Raw genomic sequence first — 18,354 nt, 5'->3', positions numbered from 1 at the left:
CGGGAAGAGTTGCTCAGAACCAGCTTTCGGCTCGAGCCTGGGAAGGGATGTGATCCACTAGCTTTTTTTGCTTTTCTTTCAAGTTCCTATGCTGGTATGTAGTGACTCGCTGGAGAACTGGGTTTTGGTGTGCTAGGTAATTCACGATGCAGTTTCTCTTCCCAGGGCATGAAAGCCCCTCTCTATAGTTTCTACCAGAAAGGAGCTGTCTAGGACCCGGGACCCCCAACAGCCTAGTGCACCCTTGCCTGACCCTTAATTGTTGAAGACCAGGGTAATCTAGACAGCCTGGTGAGGTGCAGATCACACCAGGACAGAAGAATGTGAATTCCACGTGCTTTGTAGGGAAGTTGGCCCTTCTGTACTATCCCCAGTCCCTAGGACCTACTGAGTGGGACTTCAGCTAGCTCTGGAGAGAATGACTTCTTACATTCTATTACACTTACATTCTTGGAAATTTTGTTTTCCACTAGCAAATTCTCTCTGGCTAGGGACTGCAAAGAATTGGCATGTGTGGGCTGGCTCAAAAGAGCTAGCCAGTCTGTCTCCTCCACCTGTCGGGCCTCAACAGCTGGTTCTCCACCCCTTTGGCAAACACTGACTGTTGCCAGGCAACCTACATCTGGGTCAGTCTTAGTCCTTGGTATGACAATTGCTTCCCATTGCCACTGCCCTCCACAGTAGCAGTCCAAATGCTAGGTCCTGGCAGATGAGGAGGATGAGTCAGTCTCTTCAGGGCTTTGGGGAAGTGTCAATTCAGTCATGTGCCTAAATGAGGTAGGGTTGGGCTGTGTGGCTGGGAGAGCCTGGGGAGCAGAGAATAAGGCAAACACTTCCCCCAGGAAGTTGGGTTCTGAGCATCCCAGAGGTCAGCAGCGATACATCTGTATTCTATGAAAGTGGCTTAGCAGTGACCATGACGAGCCATGAGTTCACTGATGACCTAGGCTCACCCCAGGCCATTCCTATCCCTCAGTTCAAGAGCAGATCCAGGCCTAAAGTGGGCCTGTACCATTGGGGCCTCTCACCACGTCCTCTGCCGTGTTTCATTGGAGCTAGACTCAATGTGTAAACAGCACATCCCCACGGAATGCCATGCATTCGCCATATCCACAAATTGCAGTTACCTTTATGTAAATGTTTGTTTTTAAATTTTGGGGGGTGTTTTAGCTGGCAACGAAACTTCCTCAATTCAAGCGTATATGTCAAGCTGCCCCTGGATAATAGCAGATCGCCTCTCCTCCCCAGCTGCCATGCTGACCCCAAGCCTGGTCATCACAGACTGCAAACGACACAGGCTTGCTGGGTGAAAACTGTCCTCGCTAGGACAGGGTGGGGTTTGGCTGTCCTGTGACATGACCTCCTCTCTACCAGTCTGCATTTTACTCTTAAAGCTTTATGAGAAATGTGAGAAAGGATTTTGGCTGACAAGTTCTGTGGGCTCTAAGAGAGAATTCTGGTGTGTGTTGATTTGGTTTTCAGTGTTTGCCCTTGCCTTAGCGTGGGTGGGAAGGAGGTGCAGAGCCAAAGGACAATGGAGAGGACAGCGGTGGGTCCAGAGGTTTCCCCAAAGCTGTGGATGGGCAGTTGATGAGAAGGAGCTTCAGATCCCTGTTGCTGTGGTTTCCTGAGATGAACAGTCTTTCTCCTGTATCCTGATTGACTGTGGACTGGCTAGGGCATGACTATATGGGGGCTGTGTGAAGAAGAGGCGCCTCCCAGCAGGATGGGAAACCTGATCCCAGATTAGGGCTAGCAAGAGCTGAATAGCTTTGACAGGCTGAGAGTCAGAATCCCGAAATCCCATCGAGGCTTGCCAGGGCTGAGAGGCTTCCTGTTCCCCACTCTCCGATTCTCCTCCCATCCATCTGCTTAGGCTCTTGGCTTCTTCCTGCAGCCAGTGGAGCTGATGAGTGTGGGAATGAGCCTGGGCTCCAGCTCCCAAAGTGAAGCAGACAAGGTTTCGTATGGTTTCTGCCAGCCCATACAACAGGAGCTGGGGAGACTTTATTCATTTTGGGGGGGGGGCGGAGAGGAGCGAGAAAAGAATAAGACAAAGTGTGCGGTGAAAGGCAGGGCTAATACTGATATGAAGACAGGGATAAGGACATCCACAACAACACAGCAATCAGACAAAGCACCGGGGGGCGGGGGGGGGGGACAGGACGGTCCATCATCACTGGCCCAGGGGTTGACCGTATCCAGACTTAACAAGGAGCCTTGGCACCTCAAAGCACCGAGCTGGAGTGAGAGAGAGGGTCCTAGCACAGGACTGTGGCAGCCCCACTTGCCTGGAGATGCTGGCGGGAGGCTGTGGTGCCTGGCAGGGTTAATCCTCGGCTCCCACCTACTCCTTCTAGAATATCCTTGCCTTTTAACACCTCTAGTTTATTGGTCCCCACCCGCACATCCTTGCACTCTGAACACCACTGACAGCATGTCAGGGTGGGGCCGGGATGTGTTACGCCAGAATTCATCCCAGGCAGGAAAAGCCAGGTGTCTATGTACACAGACCTCAGGGCACTCACTACGCAGCTATCATTAGACCTAGTCCCCCGAGCCAGGAAGTCATCCCAGCTGGAAGGGGTTGGGGCATCACCTGACAGACAGAAAGGACTAGACATCAGCCACGGTCAGTTTTCTGAGTCTGCTCCTCAGTACCCGGTCTCTCGGCTTCATCGTCGAGTCTGGGGCCAGGAGGCCGCTGCTCTGCCCACTTGGCCATGCCCGCTAAGGATGGGTGGTTGGCACGAGGGATCAGGGGAACATGGGAATGTGAGGCTATGGAGGGAAAGGACTGGCAGGTTGCTGGGTGGAGAGGAAGGTTCTCTGAAGCCAGCTTCCCAGTGTTCGGACCCAACACCCAGCACAGGGGACCTCGTCTGCCCTAGGCCACCTCCACCAATGAACTTCCTCTGACCTCGCCTTGACCCTGCCTCAGCCAAGGGTGGGCCAGAGAAGCTGAAAGGCAGGCCTGAGTCAGGTCTGGAGTCACACCTGCCAGGTCCCCGTCCCTCATAGGAAGTGAGATGAAGTGATGCCATGGATGGTGACTAAGGCCCCAAAGTCCCTGCCTCTGCCTCCCCCGAAACCATGCCGCCAGGCCAGCCCCAGGAAGCACAGCCTGTGTAAATGGCCCCAGAGGGGAGGATGGCTTGCTACATATGAGAAAGAGTAAAAAAATAAAAAGCACCACTGTGGCCTATGACAGGCTCCACAGGCCGGAAGTCCTTAGCTCAGGAGAGGTCAACAGCAGGGGGGGTCACAGCTGGTCATCAGCTGTTCTCCCGCACCCTGAACAAGTCAGTGCTCCACGTGCTTCCTCCTTTCCTGGACCTCAGAGGAAGGAACTGGGGCTCAGAGCGACTGCCCCAAGGACCTGGAGCTGTTCTCCAAACATACCTGACTCCAGCTCCCCTCACACCCCTTTCTCCCATATTCTGTCACAGCTTGAAGTTCCCAGAGACATAGAGGGCTACGGATAAGCAGCCACATTCAGATCCAGAAAAGACCTTGCTCGGCCCTGTACCTCTCAAGGTGGGCACGGGAACATGGGGACCACTATCCCTACTCCCTGAACTCTGAGGTGGATCAAAGAGTGTCACGCTCTTTTGGGGGCTCCAGCCATGGGTCTGGCCAGGGCTATAGCCCAGGGGAAGGCTAAGCACTTCCCAGGGACCCTCTGACCCCAGGAGGAACCAGGTAAGACCAAGGGACTAAGTAGCTGGCCTCCCATGGTGCCTGTGCTGGGTCCCATGAGCCTGGCCCTGGGCCTAGGAACTGCTGGTGTGATGGGCAGCCAGCCTCTGTGTGATGACACCTGTGGCCAGAGGAGACATGCTCCTCCTCCTCCCTCTCCCCCTCTTTACTTCCGGCCACTGTCCATTTCCGGGCAGGCAAGAGCCCTCTGGTAACCAGCAAGTACACACATGGTCTCTGTAGGACGAGGTAAGGGGGATGACACAGGAAGTGGGCCCTTTCTGCTTCGGGGAACCTTAAAACTGTCACATTTCCATCTGCAGCGCCGCAGGAGTCTCCCCACAACCAGCCCAAGCTCTCCACCCCAGAGGCTGCAGGCTGGTACTCTCTCACCTATAGCGACAATTTCTCCAACTGATGGTTAACTTTTAAAAATTACAATTCATGTTCTAATTCAGAGTCCTGGCCTTAAAAAAAAAAAAAAAGCAAAAGAAGCCCCCCCACCCCCCCACCCCCCGCAAACTACCTCTTAGGGTCTGCACTGTGGGAACAGAATGTAGCAGCCCACTTTAACGGGATATGCTCTTCCCCAGACACAGTCCCCACCCAGCACTCTTCCTCATTATCTGTTGGCCCTGTAGGCATCTGAGTTCTAGTTCCATTGCTCTTTTCCAAGCCCTCAACCCTCTGCGGACATATGGCAGCTGCCCGGGCTGCCTCTGCCTCTCAGGAAAGCCCCTTCATGGTCACCTCATCCTGCTATCCCGTCACTTACAGCCACCAGCAACCTGACCGGTACTGTCCGTGCTGCAGGGGACTCAGCCCCCACGCAGCCCCATCCTGAACTGCCTCCCACACGTCTCACTTACACTCCCAACTCCGGGACTGTCTCTCCTCCCCCAGCCCTGAAAGCCCCTCTCCACACCTCACTTTCCAGATCAGGGATCTCTTGCCTGAGGGCTGGGAGATGGACAACTCCTCCTGCCTGGCCTCCTCCCTGCCAATGCCCCAAAGAACTGCTAACGTTGGCTGCCACCCCAAGCCTAAATGGGCAGCTAAGGCAGGCAAGGCAGGGCTGGAGTATAGGCATCGTGGTCTGGCCTTGTTTCCCCAGCAAGGGCTGAGATTCTGAGAAGGGGGGAGAAGAACCCACTCACACAGCTAGAGGGCCCTACGCAACCACCCCATGCCCAGCCAGTTTCTCAAGGTCATGGTGTCCCCAGTGCAATTCTGGACTCTGTACAAAGCCCAGGCTTCTGCAAGGAGGTCCCTGGGCTACAGCAGGAGTCAAGACTAGACTGAACCAGCAGATGTGTTGGGGGCCAGGAACTCTTCCCTGCAACGGTCCTCTCCGGGTTCGCCTATAGCCTAATCTCACGCTGGCTATGGTGACAATATGTGTGTGTGTGTATTGGGGGGGGGGGGGGACGGGACACAGTGCTGTGTAAGTCACACTGACCCAAGGGCTCTTCTGGGCCACAGGCTTCCACCTTAGGCAGATGTGGCCTCTGCCAAGTTCCTGATTTGAGGAATAAATGGACCTTTCTCAGGGGGACCTCTACCCTGTTCCCTTTCCCTGGATCATGATTCTCCGTCCCTACCCCACTCCACCCTCACCCCACAGGCTGGCGAGGCCCACCAACCCCGATCACTGCTGGAAGAAGGAGCCCACAGAACCAGCAAGCCCCCTCCCTCCGCCCCAAGCCACACAGTGCTCAGAGAGAACAAGCCTTGTCAGCTACCAGCAGATCCACGTGTCTTTCCCTCCAAATACCTTCACCTTCAGTTGTAGGGCAAAAACGCCAAATAAAATACTAACTGCTTCTTGGCCCAGGTAGGGGCTTGGCTCCGTGGGAGGGGAAGTCACTCGGGGCTGACCTGCAAGGCATCCTTCCTGCCTCCCACTCCCCAGCCCCTGCCTGAACCAAGTAGATTCTTTCGTTCATGTGGGTCAGGGCCTCCAGAAGCAGAGGAGGCCTGGGGGTGTTGGCATCTGCCTCACACCCGGATCTGGTACCCATTGAGGTCTGGCATGGCTTTGGGCTCTGCAGGCTTCTTCTCTCCTGAAGGCCTGCGGGAAAACAGAAAGCGCAGAAGAGGAGTGAGTGGTTACTAGGGAGATGGAAAAAGGGAGGAGGGAGGGATGGATGGATGGATGGATGGATGGATGGATGGATGGAGGGATGGAAGAAGGGCTACCCAGTTGGCTTCCCTCCTTCCTCTAAGGGGTCTTTACGACAGCAGCAGAGGGTGTGGAGAGTGTTTCTGGAACCATAGTCGGCCAGCCTGGGATGTTCTAGATGGTCCCTTGTCACCCAGCCTCTCCCTCTTTGATGGACATTACTAGACCCATACAGTTTCTGGGTAACAGCTTCAAGAACAGCCCAGAATCAGTTCACTACAAAAGCCGCCTAGATCAAAGTCAGAGTGACGGGTATTTTAGCGCTGGAGGTCTGCTCAGCGCCCCTCACTCACGTCACAGCAGACAGGTGGCTCCAGGAGGTCAATTACACTTAAAGCAAGAGCCGGAATGACATGTGGGAGAGGAAATCAGGGAGAGAGGCCCGGTATTTAAATAGTAAATCTTGCCATTTGGACACAGAGAGAAACCCAGACCCCAGCGGGCAAAGGTTGTGTTCAAAGCCTTCTCTCCTGGCTGCACATGCAGCCTTGGGGCAGAGACAGAGTCCCTGCAGCAAACTGCAGAAGGGCCCAGGGCCTTGTGGGAGCCCCATGGGGTCCATCCTCGATCCTCAGTCCATTCTGCTGCCTAATTCAGTCAGACCTCTGGCCGGGCACAGGGTAACCAGAGACAGCCGAGGGGTGTCTCCTTCGGGGAAATGGCCCCGCATTGCTGTAGGCAATGTCTGCACACAGACACACGGACCCATCGTCCCAAGCGGTTTCTCAAAGAGAAATGGATGGGAAGGAGAAAAGAGGAGTGAAGAGGGACCAGGAAGATGAGAGGAAAGGCTTGTGCTAGGCTCCCTTCTCACCGTCTCTCGCTGCGGCTGTTCCTGCGGTGGGGGCTGGACTGGGCCCTCTGTGGGGAGGAAACATCCTTCTTCCGGTCCTTGGTGGGGGAGGGAGGGCCTGTCCCCTTGCCAATCTGGATGGGGAGGAAGAAACAGGAGTATGTTCTGGGTTGCCCCATGGCCCACTCCGCTCTGCCAGGAGCCGCAGTCCCTGGAAGCTGTCCTAGGCACCGTGCACTCCAAGCCTCAGGTGGCCTTTGCCTTGTCTCCGGGACACCCCTGGCCCTTAAACCATCAGGGCATCAGATCCTAGGTAGGGCTGTCTGCTCCTTGGGGGTTCTGAACATAGTGCAGGAGCTGTCACTGGGCTGTCAAAGGACTGGAAAACACCTTTGAAGAAAGGCCTCTTTACCCAGGCCAGGCAAGTGTGCCAGATGGGAATACGGGAAATGCTCTGGGACAGGTCCTACCAGCCGGACAGCGACAGTGACTAACTATCTCAGGCCAATCAGGTGTCAAACTGTATCTCTGATTCAGAAAAGAACAAAAACCAAATCCACAAAAACAAACAAACAACCCCCCCCCAACCCCAATCATCTTTTATGAAGTGTGGTCAGCCTGCTTTGAGTTTTCCTCACTTCCACGGGCTGAAAAATCATCAGCATCTCAGCGGGCTGAGAATCAAAAGCTCAAGAAGGGACCTATAGGCTCCATTTCTATCTACATCTTGTTGTTGCTTAAAAACACTAAACCCCAGGGTGTAGGGCCACCAAGGTGGGAGAAAGGCGTGGCCCTGGCACACTATGGCAGCATGTACCTCAGGGGAGGGCAATGTTAACCGCAGGGGTCTGGAGGAGCAGGTCACAGTGCCATAGGGCTGCGTGATAGAGAGGAGAGCGCCCTGGCAGGCCCTAGGAAAGGCATCTCCGGTCCAGGGAGACTGAGGGCGCCCTCCCCAATCTTATCTGCTAGAAGGGCTATCGGAGCCAACACCTCAGTCTACTGTTCTTGGTCCAAGAGATTCCTCCAACTCTCCAGCACCTGCTGAGTGGTGGGGAAGATGGGGAGGAGCCCCCATGCTGTCTTTCCTGTAGGCGGATTCCCCCCCCTCTGCTGATCTCCTGGTCCTTTAACTGCGGGCTGGGGCCTCAGTGACTCAGGAGTCAAGATGGACAGGGAAGGCTGGGCTCTTCACTATCCTACCCTGCCACATTCTCAGACAGACCAGGTGTCTACTTCTTCCATTCAAAGCACCCAGGCCTGGAGTACAATGTCCCTGTCCTTCACATGTCCGGGACCTATGACTGTGTAAACCCAGCTTACTCCCTTCCTCCTTCTAGAGCAGAGTTCCTTGGTCTGCCCACCAAAGGTTCGAGTCCAACAACAGGGCTTTTTTGAGCAACACCCGATCCTGAGTCCAAGTAGATACTTCATCCTCAGGCAACCCCTACTGGCCAGGGCAAGCCGGTAAAAGCATGGAGGGGATCCTCTGAGGAAGCAGCAGTTGACATTGGCCCTGGGGACCACTGCCGATTCTAACCTTGAGTCGCATGTCTCGGGCATGACGCTCCAGCTCCTTGCGGAAGTCTTCCCGGCCCAGCCTCTCCACGTCCAGCACCGAGTGCTTCCATTCAATCTGCTCCACACTGTGGGGGTCGTGGGACACACACTGGCCCAGCTTCACCTTCTTCAGCACGTGCCAGCAGCGCCCGTAGGCCGCCTCGTAGTCCAGCACAAGCTCGCTGAGGGTGCGGAAGGCTGGAGGTTTATACATCAGGTCCTCCCTCCGGCTCATGCCCAGGGCTCCGTAGCGGCCCCCAAAGTTCACCCCCAGCACAATGTGGCGGAAGTAGTTCCCTGAGAAATAGGTCTTGAAGCTGATGGGGAAACGTTCCAGGGTGGGCATGCTGTTGGTGAGGTAACTAGTGAATCAATGAGTTAAGGGAAGGGCCAGGTTAGGATGGTATGCATGTGCCACAGAGCCCCTAAAAGCCATCTTCTGAAGCCCGACAAACCGGTCACAAATACCCGTCTCCCTAAATGGGGTCCCTGCACAGGGCTGCTTCTCCTGGGGGGCCTGCCCGTCTCCCTAGGTGCTCCTCTGCCCTTGGGGGGTTGGCTGAGAAATGCTATGTGTCTTTGTAGGCAGCTGTGTTTCCAAGACCCCATCTGTCTTCTCTGTTAGTCATCACTATTTGGATGTGCCAACGCTGGGCCTCCCTGCTGCTTCTCCCAGACTTAGAAATGTACGACAGCCAGGGTACAGCTGTACCCAGATTTGGAGTTCTGAAAACAGAGTCACCTTGTCCAGGGGACTCAAAAAAACAAGCTATCCAGGAGGCCTGGCAAAGTAGCACTAAGAGGCCCTGAGATAAAGTCCTCCCCAAGGACCCTCCCTTCTGCAGAGACTCCTCCACCTTGGGAGGTGCTCCACCTGGGTGCCAGGAGATGCTAGCACAGCAGAGACCCAGAAGCCCTTAGGACCCCCCCATTCCACAGCAGGCAGCCAAGGGTGGGCCACTCCAAGCCAGTCTCCCCCAGGTACGAGGAAGGATACATCCCCAGGATCACAGCTTCCAGGCATTTGATTGGCAGAGCCTCTTTGGTCATTTCCTTGGCCAGGTCCATCAGCCTATGGGAGAGGGAGGCGGAGCTGTGTGGAGCCGGTCTCCAGCCCCCCAGGCCCTATTTGGTGATGAGCCAGAGAGACTTGGGCAGAGACTTCCCTCCAAGCCGCTGTCTTCCCAGGCCTGGTGTTTCTTCACCCGCCCCTTCCTTACCCCCACCCCCGCCCCAAATCTAGAGTCTCTGAGGGGGTGAGGAGGCAGGCCCTGGAGCTCAGGAAGTAGGCCCACTCTCTCCGCCCTTCCCTCCATTCACTTTTTCCTCCCTGGCCTGGCTCCTGCTCTGCTCAAAGACTTCTGGGGGAGGGGAGCATGAATGGAGCAGGACCCGAGGCGCCCATGCCTTCAACGGGGCAGTGGGGCGGGGGAGGGGAGAAGCTTGGCATTGATGGTGTCCCTTCCTGAGCACAGCGAACACTCCTCATGGAACCACACACAGCCCGGAAGTACTCTTTGCAGCCTGGATGCAGGAGCTCAGGAAGACAGCTGTCCCGACTCCCCTGCCTGCCCCTGACCTTGGAATTTAGGCCCTTCCTTCCTTCCTTTTTTTTTTTCTGAAGACAGGGTTTCTCTGTGTATCCCTGACTGTCCTGAAACTCACTCTGTAGGCCCCGAACGCAGAGATCCGCCTGCCTCTGCCTCCCACCTCTGCCTCCCAAGTGCTGGGATTAAAGGCGTGCACCACTACGGCCTGGCAAAAATTAGGCCATTTCACAAACAGTCTATCCTTGAGGTCTGGGGACTCGGCTTGGCCACTGGCTGTGCCTGGGACTCTTGTATCATATGGGAAGATGGATACCTACAGCTACAGCAACCACCGAAGGACAAGAGCAAAGCCTGGGATCGGAGGAGGTGGGTTCGACCCCAGGGTTTCGAGATGGGGCCGTCAGTTAAATAAGTAAGCAACTCAGGGCATTCCCCCCCCCCCCCCACACACACACACAATTAAGTAAATAAGCAACTTCACACTGTCTAGGACCAGAGATTCAGTCCGAGTCTCCATGCTGAGTCATGATGGGCTAGGGAGTGAGAGAAGCAGTTTTCTTTCTTGTGGGATCTGATGCTTAGACACCCGACTTTCTACTTCATGACCAGACAAACTGGGTTAAGTATACAGGTGCCCTGTGATGCAGAGGGCGTGGGACGCTTCAAGGAAAGACAAGGGAAAAGGCTCTATCCCCTCCCCCCACCCCCCACTCCCACCCCCGCCCAACAGGACCTATCGACCCGAAACCGGGCAAGCTGGGGAGGAGGGTTACCCTATTAGCTCAGTTGAACTTCCCTTTCTTCAGCCTGGGGTGGCTATCTATCTCACTGGAATTTCCTTCCCCAGGCTAGCGCCCTTCCCCCATCCTATGGCTGGCCGGCTTTCCTCAGGAAAGTCCCCGCCTACCCTCTTAAGCTGTCACTCTAAGGCAAAGCACCGAGGTTCCCTAGTGGGATCGAATCCAGTGGAAGGTGGGGACACCCTGAGGGCCCGGGGCAGAGGCCTGGCACTTACCCTGTCAGAGGTCTGCTCTTCTTAATTTCAAAGAACTGTGTCCCTGTGTGATTGTACCTGGGGACAGTGGTTAAGGGCTTCCTGGCTGTCTCGATCCCTTGGCTGCCCTCCCAGACTCTAGGATGGCGACAGAAGGACCCTTGCCACAAAAGCACCATGCGGGATGCTTAGGACTTGTTCTCTGGGGGAGAGGAGACAGGGTGCAGCATGGGGGTTCTCTCCCCACCATCTCCCTTGTTCTCTCCTGGCCCCCTGTCTCAGGACAGGACACTGATTGGGCAGCCACCCCAGGCAGGGCTGAGAAAGCGGCCTTAGCTGGGGACAGCTCTTAGCAGTGCTGGGTTTTCCAAACAGCTAGGAAGGCCGGAGGGGCCACCACCTCCCCAGCGCCAGGTGGTTTTATGTCAGCTTCACACAAACTAGAGTCATTCGGGAAGGGGGAACTTCAACTGAGAAAATGCCCCCAGCAGACTGGCCTCTGGGTATGCCGGTGGTGAAGTTTCTTAATTAGTGATTGATGTGGGTGGGGGCACAGCCCATTGTGTGTGGTGCAACCCCCTGGGCTGGTGGTCCTGGGTCCAGGGGCCCAGAGCAGAGACATAAGGCAGCTGGCTTGCTGCCAGGGAAGAAAAATGCCAAGAACTAGGAGAAAACTTCAAGATACGGATATTATATCCATATCACCTTGGCTGGGGCAGGACAAATGATAGCTGACACCCCTTTTTCTCATCAAGGTACTTAGGAGCCCCCTTCTCTCCCTACAGGGGCACGTGTGCATGTGCATGTGCGCGCGCACGCACGCATGCACACACACACACACACACACACACACACACACACACACACACACGCATGCGCGCAGCATGGGGAAGCTGGTCCTGGAGAAGCTGGAGCGGGTCCAGCACTCAGACACAGCTTTGGCAGCTCCAGGGAACAGAGATGCCAGTGCGTGGCAGCTCTGGAGCTGGGAGGGAGCTGGCCCTGCGGATCCCTCTCCAGGCCCCACTTGGCCTTTGGGGCTGTCACTAAGTGGTGGCCACAGCTCTGGACCCAAGAGGATACTGCAGCTCCCTGATGTAGCGCTGCACGGCTTCCAGGCGCTCAGGGATGGGCGTCGTCGGTTGGAAAGTAGGCACACTTGGTATGGGAATCTAGGGACAGATGGAGAAAAAAGCTGTCACATGGATAGCACACCCTGGAGCTTCCAGCCCGGCGCCCCCGCCCCCCAGAGCAATACCCAGGAGAGGCTCCTTCTCTGAACTGCTTTCCCCGGGATCCCTTCTTTCTCAAGCCTCCTCCCAGACCCCCAGCTCAGCCATCCCCGATACCTGACTGTACTTCTAACATGGCGCTTACGCTGACCTTGCAATTTTATTCAATTCTTTAAAAATTTATTTATTATGTATACAGTGTTCTGCCTGCATGCCAGAAGAGGGCGCCAGATCTCATTACAGATGGTTGTGAGCCACCATGGGGTTGCTGGGAATTGAACTCAGGACCTCTGGAAGAACAGCCAGTGCTCTTAACCGCTGAGCCATCTCTCCAGCCCTGACCTTGCAATTTTATGCTGTTAAATAATTTTAGAGAACACAAGAGGATCCACAGACTATATTACATTTAAAATATGCATTCATTAATGCTTAACAAGAATGTCCATATTGGGGTTAATTTGTTTAGGTTTGGGGGTTCACTCTGTCCCGTGGCTTGGATGTGGCAAAGGTGTTAAACCCTTTGTCCCTTATTAGGTTCTAGACAAAGGTATTAGGGCACTGGAGGCACACCCCTGGAAAGGCAGTTCTCAGGGTTGTCATCGAAGGGTGAAACCAGCTCCCCCTTCCTGTGGCTTCTTCCTTCTAGTATGATCGACCTCCCGATGCTCCTGTCATGGTGCCATCCACGGCCAGTGGACCTGACCACAGGCTGAACCAACCCAGGTCCCTCCAGTCCCCAAGGCTGCAAGCTAAATAAACCTCATGCCTTCATAAGTGTCCTGCCTCCGCTATTTCATTATAGCAATGAAAAAAAAAAAAAAAAGACTAATACACTCTGGCTCAAGCACCAGATTAAAACTGGCTTTCTCAGTGTTCCATTCTACCAGGTGGTACCTTCAGCTAAGGGACCTATCCTAGACAGGTGGATATAACCTCAGCAAGGGCTGTCACCCATCTCCACGGCAGGGCAGGTGTGCCAGGGCTTCCAAAGCACCAACCGGAACTGTCAAGGAGGGTGGCAGTTGGGCAGTGTGAGGGGGAACATGGTGTGGGGGCAGGTCTTGCTTCAAAACACCCTTTCCCCACCCACTCCACATCTAAGTGGTATGTTCCTCTCGTTTCCCAGTAGGTTGCCATGGGACCTTCCAAGGCTGCACAGAGCTTGCCCGTGGCCACCTTGCTGCAAATGTAAGGGTGGGAGTAAAGGGAAGGAGTATCAGGAGCCCTAAGTACACTCAGGGTGGGGCTGTATGGCGGAGGAAAGCCTCATCCTCGGTAGGCGGTCCAGTGATGGAGAGGCTGGGCTCACGGAAACACTACAGTTGCTGCGTCTGGGCTCTGTCGGGAAGGGAAGTGACACACTAGTTATCACCACACACTTGTCTCTGGGGCGCTTCTGGTGGTGGGAGCCGAGGACCGTGTCTTTAGCAGATACTGCTCCGCTCCATAGGGCGGAGCCGCAGGAAGGAAGGGCCCTGGCTCAGAGACAGTCTAGCAGCATGCCTTTCTTCCCTCTTCTCTCCCCGGGGTCCTTTGCTTCCTGTCTAGGCAGTCTCTAGCAGCAGATGCCACAGCTTGGAGAAGTTACTTCCTCTTTCACATCACTTCCATCTTCCAACTGGTACTATTACCTACAGCCACCTGCAGGAGCCAAGCTCAGGATGGGCCCTGCCTTCCCTTGTCTGATCACAAATGCACCCTAGAACTGTCCAGCGGGCTGGCTGCCCATCCTGGACGAGGGTGTGGGGGTGGGGAGGTAGGACAGAAATAGCTTAGTAAACCTCTATAAGTAGTACTGCATATCCACCCATGTCGCCTGACCTCAGTGCAGCAAAATCACCCCTCCTTGGTAGGTAGGTTCCAAGAACTGGAGCTGTGTAACTGAACCCACCTGCCCGTGAGACAGTCTGGACAGGGAGGGAGCCATAGAAGAACAAATTGCCAAAGCTCAGGCAGAGAGATTTGGGAACAGGCTCAAGCCAGGATCAGGTGGTACCCACAAAAGCATCATGGGCACCTGCCTCACAAAGGGCCCGTCGAGAAGGCTGCTGTGCAAGAAGGGTCAAAAAAAAAAAAAAAAAATGACCCAGGATCCTAAGCATGGCCTTAGAGACCACCTTACCAAGGAACCAGACAGTCCAGGGTTCTAGGACAATCCTACTGGAAGAGTCCCTCAGCCCAGCACAATGAGGAGGCTTAGGGGAGGTGGGAGAGCCTGTGGCTGGACTCGGAGGCGAGTCAGGAAGACTTAGCGATGGACAGAAGTCCTTCAAAATGCCTCATTGGTGAATGGACCGAAAATGCAGTAACAGAACCTGCCTGGGAACATCACTGAGCGGTTACAAGCAGACACCTCAGAATACTGCCCAACACCTGGCTACCAATGTCTGCCCAAGACTGTCCAGCACACACTTCCCTGGGCCATCTGGCCCTCTAGAGATGTCTGGATTCCCATCTGCAGGTGCTTAGCGGTCAAAGCCACAGCTAGGTCTTCAGCTGCGTTGCTGGGCTTTCAAAGGGGATGACAGCTGGAAACAGTTACAAGAGATTCTCATGAAGGAGCGGAGCCTGCTGCTGGCTTTTGGATTCTTCTAGAAACTGTTATGCTTGGCATCTCTTGCAGAGACTGCAAGTGCTTGTGGCTTGCTGCATGCCCACTCTGTGCATCATCACATGCTCACCTAATGACGTGCTACATGCTTTCCATCAGCAGCTCATCTCAGCATCCCCGTGAAGTGGGCATTGCCGCTGATCCACTGACAGCTGGGGATGCTGAGGGGCAAGGATGTTGCATGCCTTCCTCTCACAAGTAGTCAGGAGACAGCAAGGACGGGAAAACACGGTGGCTGCCCCTGCAGAGTACTGCCTTTTACCACCCTGCCCTGCTGCTGTGGCTCCAGCTCCTTGCAGAGGCTTAGCCTGTAAAACTCGGAGAAGGCAGGTGGGGGCATGGGGAGCTGTAGCCAAATGAGGGAGCAGAAAACACACCCCAGCCCCTCCTGCCGGCTGCCACAGACTCGCTGTTCCCATATCTCTTCCCTTCCGGTAAAGATGCCAAAAGTTACGGATCATTATGTGAGAAATCTCCCAAGGCTCGTGTTTGGCTCAAGTGGTCCGTTAAGACATTGTGTATCCTAAGAAACTGTTCCCGGGCCTATCGTGGGCAGTGTGACCTCTGAAGCCGGCCACTGGGGAGGGGACGGGCCAGGCTCAGGCCTTTCTGCAGCTCACAGTACGGCACCCAATATTGCTGCTTTTCCCCGTGGCCTCTAGGGCTTCTCCACATCCCCTGGACCCTAAGGGTTCCCTGGGCCAAGTTTACAGTTGAACTTCAGGCTTCCCTACTTCCTCAATCTGAGACATTTCCCCAATGGCTTAAAGATGAGAAGCTTCAACATTCTCTCCATCTTCCTAGGCTCCTGCCTCCATACTTTACTCTCTACCAAACAGCTCCATCCTTTCAAACACGTCCTTCCTTCCTGAACACGAGGCCTGAAGATGGCCATACTGACCAATCGCTATTGAAGACACTGATGGTTTGAATCCTCCAAAGCAGTGACCTTTCTGCCGCTCTCCTATGGTCCGATTCAGACAGAACCACAGGGACCGGATACTGTGGGGCATGTGTGTAGTAGTGCCCTCATCAGCCAGATACACTTGGTGGCATCTCGTCTCCCTCCTCAACAACAGTCCCAGCTTCTCATTTCACCTTCTCGGCCACCAACCCATTTTACAGATAAGAAAACTGTGACACGAGCAGGCTGGAGGGAACTGCCTTGAGCTCACTTGGGTAGGCAGGTGATCCAAAACATTACCTAAATCCCACGATGTCATACTTTCTTGTTTTGGAATTTATCCTAAGGTCAAACATCAAAGCTGGATCCCAAAATTTGTGTTTTGGAATGTCTGGCCCAGTGTTCACTTTAAGGGTAAGATAGTGGAAACAGTGTCCAGTTCCGATTAGCTAAAGACATGAGGGGACGATGATGTCACTAGTCAATCTAGCTTATTCCCCTGTGAAACATTAGGCAGTAGCAGCTCAACTTTCAACCTCAGATTATATCCCCCCCACCCCCCGCAAAAAAAACCTATTTTTTGATGGCTATGGCAATAACTCAGCAAAAGCAAAACAGGCCTGGTCTCCGTGTATCAGTAACTCCATTCTCCCCTCTCTTCTGGCAGGACTAAGCCTTAGGGCTGACTTCTGACCAATGGCCTCAGGATGTGGAGCAGTGCTTCCTCAGACGGAACATAAACATTAAGCACACACACACACACACACACACACACACACACACACACACACACACACAGGATAGCCCTGCACAGCACAACCCAAATGTCCTTTCATTTAGCAAACACACGTAAGTGCCCGCCCTGTGCCAGGCACACGGGAGACCTCAGGAAGACAAAGATGAATGAGACAGAGCCTCTCCTTCCTCGGCAGTACCATGGAGGCACTGTTGTGGCAGAAGAGTTTCAGTCAATGCAGAAGAACACTTAACTCCTCTCTTCCCCACAGGCCCACTGCTAATGTCCCTGGAGCCCCAAGACCTGGTGCTGAATCTCGGCTCTGCCACATCCCACGTACCTTTCGATTTTCTCATCTTAAAAGGGAGCCCAAACTGTACTTCCTTTGGAATGTGGCTGGTCAAACTCAGTAGGTAATATATGAAACTATTTTCCCACCATACAAAGTCTTGCACTTCCCCGGCCATTCATCATTAGTCTCACAGTTTTCTGGCTTGTCAAGTGTCCTGAGCCAAAAAGATGCCAAGCCACATCGGTTCCCCAGTTCATCTGTGGTCCTACTCAGAAAGCCATGGGAGAGGGCCTCCTGGAGATAGGGCACTGAACCTCCCTCATTAAATGACTCCAAAAGCACTGGAAAGAAAGTTCTGGACAGGTGCCACCTACCTATATTTAAAAAAATCTTACCTTACCCATGGTCCCCTACTGCATCCATCAGAAGCAAGATGTGTGTGGGTTATTTTCTTAGCTCCAAGGTCAATAAAACCCATCCTCATTGTGCCCGCCCCCCTATGGTCTTACCTTGGGCAGGTCCGTGGCCCCACGGATCCGCAGGGCCACCTTCTCTCCATCCGGGTGGATCTTGGCCACATGCTTCCACATCCTTTCCCAGGTGGCCTCGTCCACTGGCAGTCCACCTCGGTTGATGTAGAAAGGGACACCTCCATCTCGTAGGTCCTCTTCCCCTTCATCCTCTGGATCCTCATCTCTCTGTGCTGAGGCCCCTTCGCTGGTCTCCAAACGTTTAATGCCAGAGTGGGCGGCGGCGGCAGCAGCAGCGGTGGCAGCGGCCGCGTTCGGGGAGGCACCGCTGCTGCCACTCGGGACCACTTTCTTTCCCCCTGGCATCCCTAAATCCTCGACGGGGGTGGGAGGATATATCAGGAGGCGGGAAAAATTAGTGCCTTACAGAAGGCCTCCTACACACCCGCTATAGAGATAACACATGGCCAAACAGTGCCGGGCGCCTTTAAGAAACCAGGGCGTGGCTCCTGTACAATAAAATACTATTTGGTAAGAAAGAATCAGCGCATCAACCTGGAGTGATGGCCAGGTGGGTTGCCCAGGGTCCGCCTCAGGAGCCCTGTTCTGTTTGAAAAACGGGGTGAAGAGAACATACCCCAACTTGGCAGCCTGTACAAAGCACCCCCATTTGGCAGCGAGAACAATGACCCGCAGCGATCTAGGATGGTAGAGAGGAGAAAAGTAGGGGCCCGGGGGTAGGGAGACTGAGGCCAGACAGCTCCCGGGGCAACACTGGAAAAGAGGCCCAAGGCACCGGTGCCCACTCCCAGTTTTGGAGAGAACAAATTCCTCTACGGAATCCTTGCACACTCACACTGGCGCGAGCGAAGGGGGCCCGTGTGAGCTCCCAGTCTGGACCCCGGGGACCGGGGATGCGAGGGGAGAGAGCGGCGCCGGGGGCGACTTCTCCGTCGCGACCCTTCTGGGAGCCTAGACTTGCAGCTGGCGGGGCGCGGAGGGGGTGGGGAGGGGGCGCGCGCCGCCGCGCACATTCCACGCCCGCCTCCCGCACAAAGTGGGGCTTTGTCTAGGTCCCCTAGCCCCTAGCCCGGGGGAACAGCAGCAGAGAGGGCGGAGGGGAAGGGCGCGGCGGGGAGGCGACAGTTGGGGGCTCCTGGGCCCTGCGATCCCCGGCCTGGAGCGGATCAGCGGGGGTACCGGGGGCACCGGGCGCGGCGCGGTCCCAGCCGAGCCAAAGCGGGACACGGGGCCCCAGGCTCAGCCATCGTGGGGGAGCGCCTCGGGCGACGCGCGGGGACCAGGCTGAGGTCACTGAGGGGCAGGCTCGC

General features: G+C 55.1%; 1 protein-coding gene across 1 annotated transcript; it reads right to left on the bottom strand.

Moving 5' to 3' along the window:
• Positions 1–5,123: 5,123 nt before the first annotated feature.
• Positions 5,124–17,945, bottom strand: Vash1 (vasohibin 1). Its single transcript, XM_059279416.1, has 7 exons — positions 17,063–17,945; positions 11,862–11,950; positions 10,800–10,856; positions 9,232–9,306; positions 8,215–8,596; positions 6,696–6,808; positions 5,124–5,770 (listed from the first exon to the last, which is right to left on the bottom strand). The coding sequence occupies exons 1-7, from the start codon at positions 17,387–17,389 to the stop codon at positions 5,698–5,700; spliced, it is 1,116 nt and encodes a 371-aa protein (XP_059135399.1). The 5' UTR covers positions 17,390–17,945; the 3' UTR covers positions 5,124–5,697.
• Positions 17,946–18,354: the final 409 nt, after the last annotated feature.

Source organism: Peromyscus eremicus, chromosome 14 (genome assembly GCF_949786415.1).
Source record: "Peromyscus eremicus chromosome 14, PerEre_H2_v1, whole genome shotgun sequence".
NCBI classification, from domain to species: domain Eukaryota; kingdom Metazoa; phylum Chordata; class Mammalia; order Rodentia; family Cricetidae; genus Peromyscus; species Peromyscus eremicus.
This window is presented reverse-complemented; position numbering and strand designations above follow the sequence as displayed.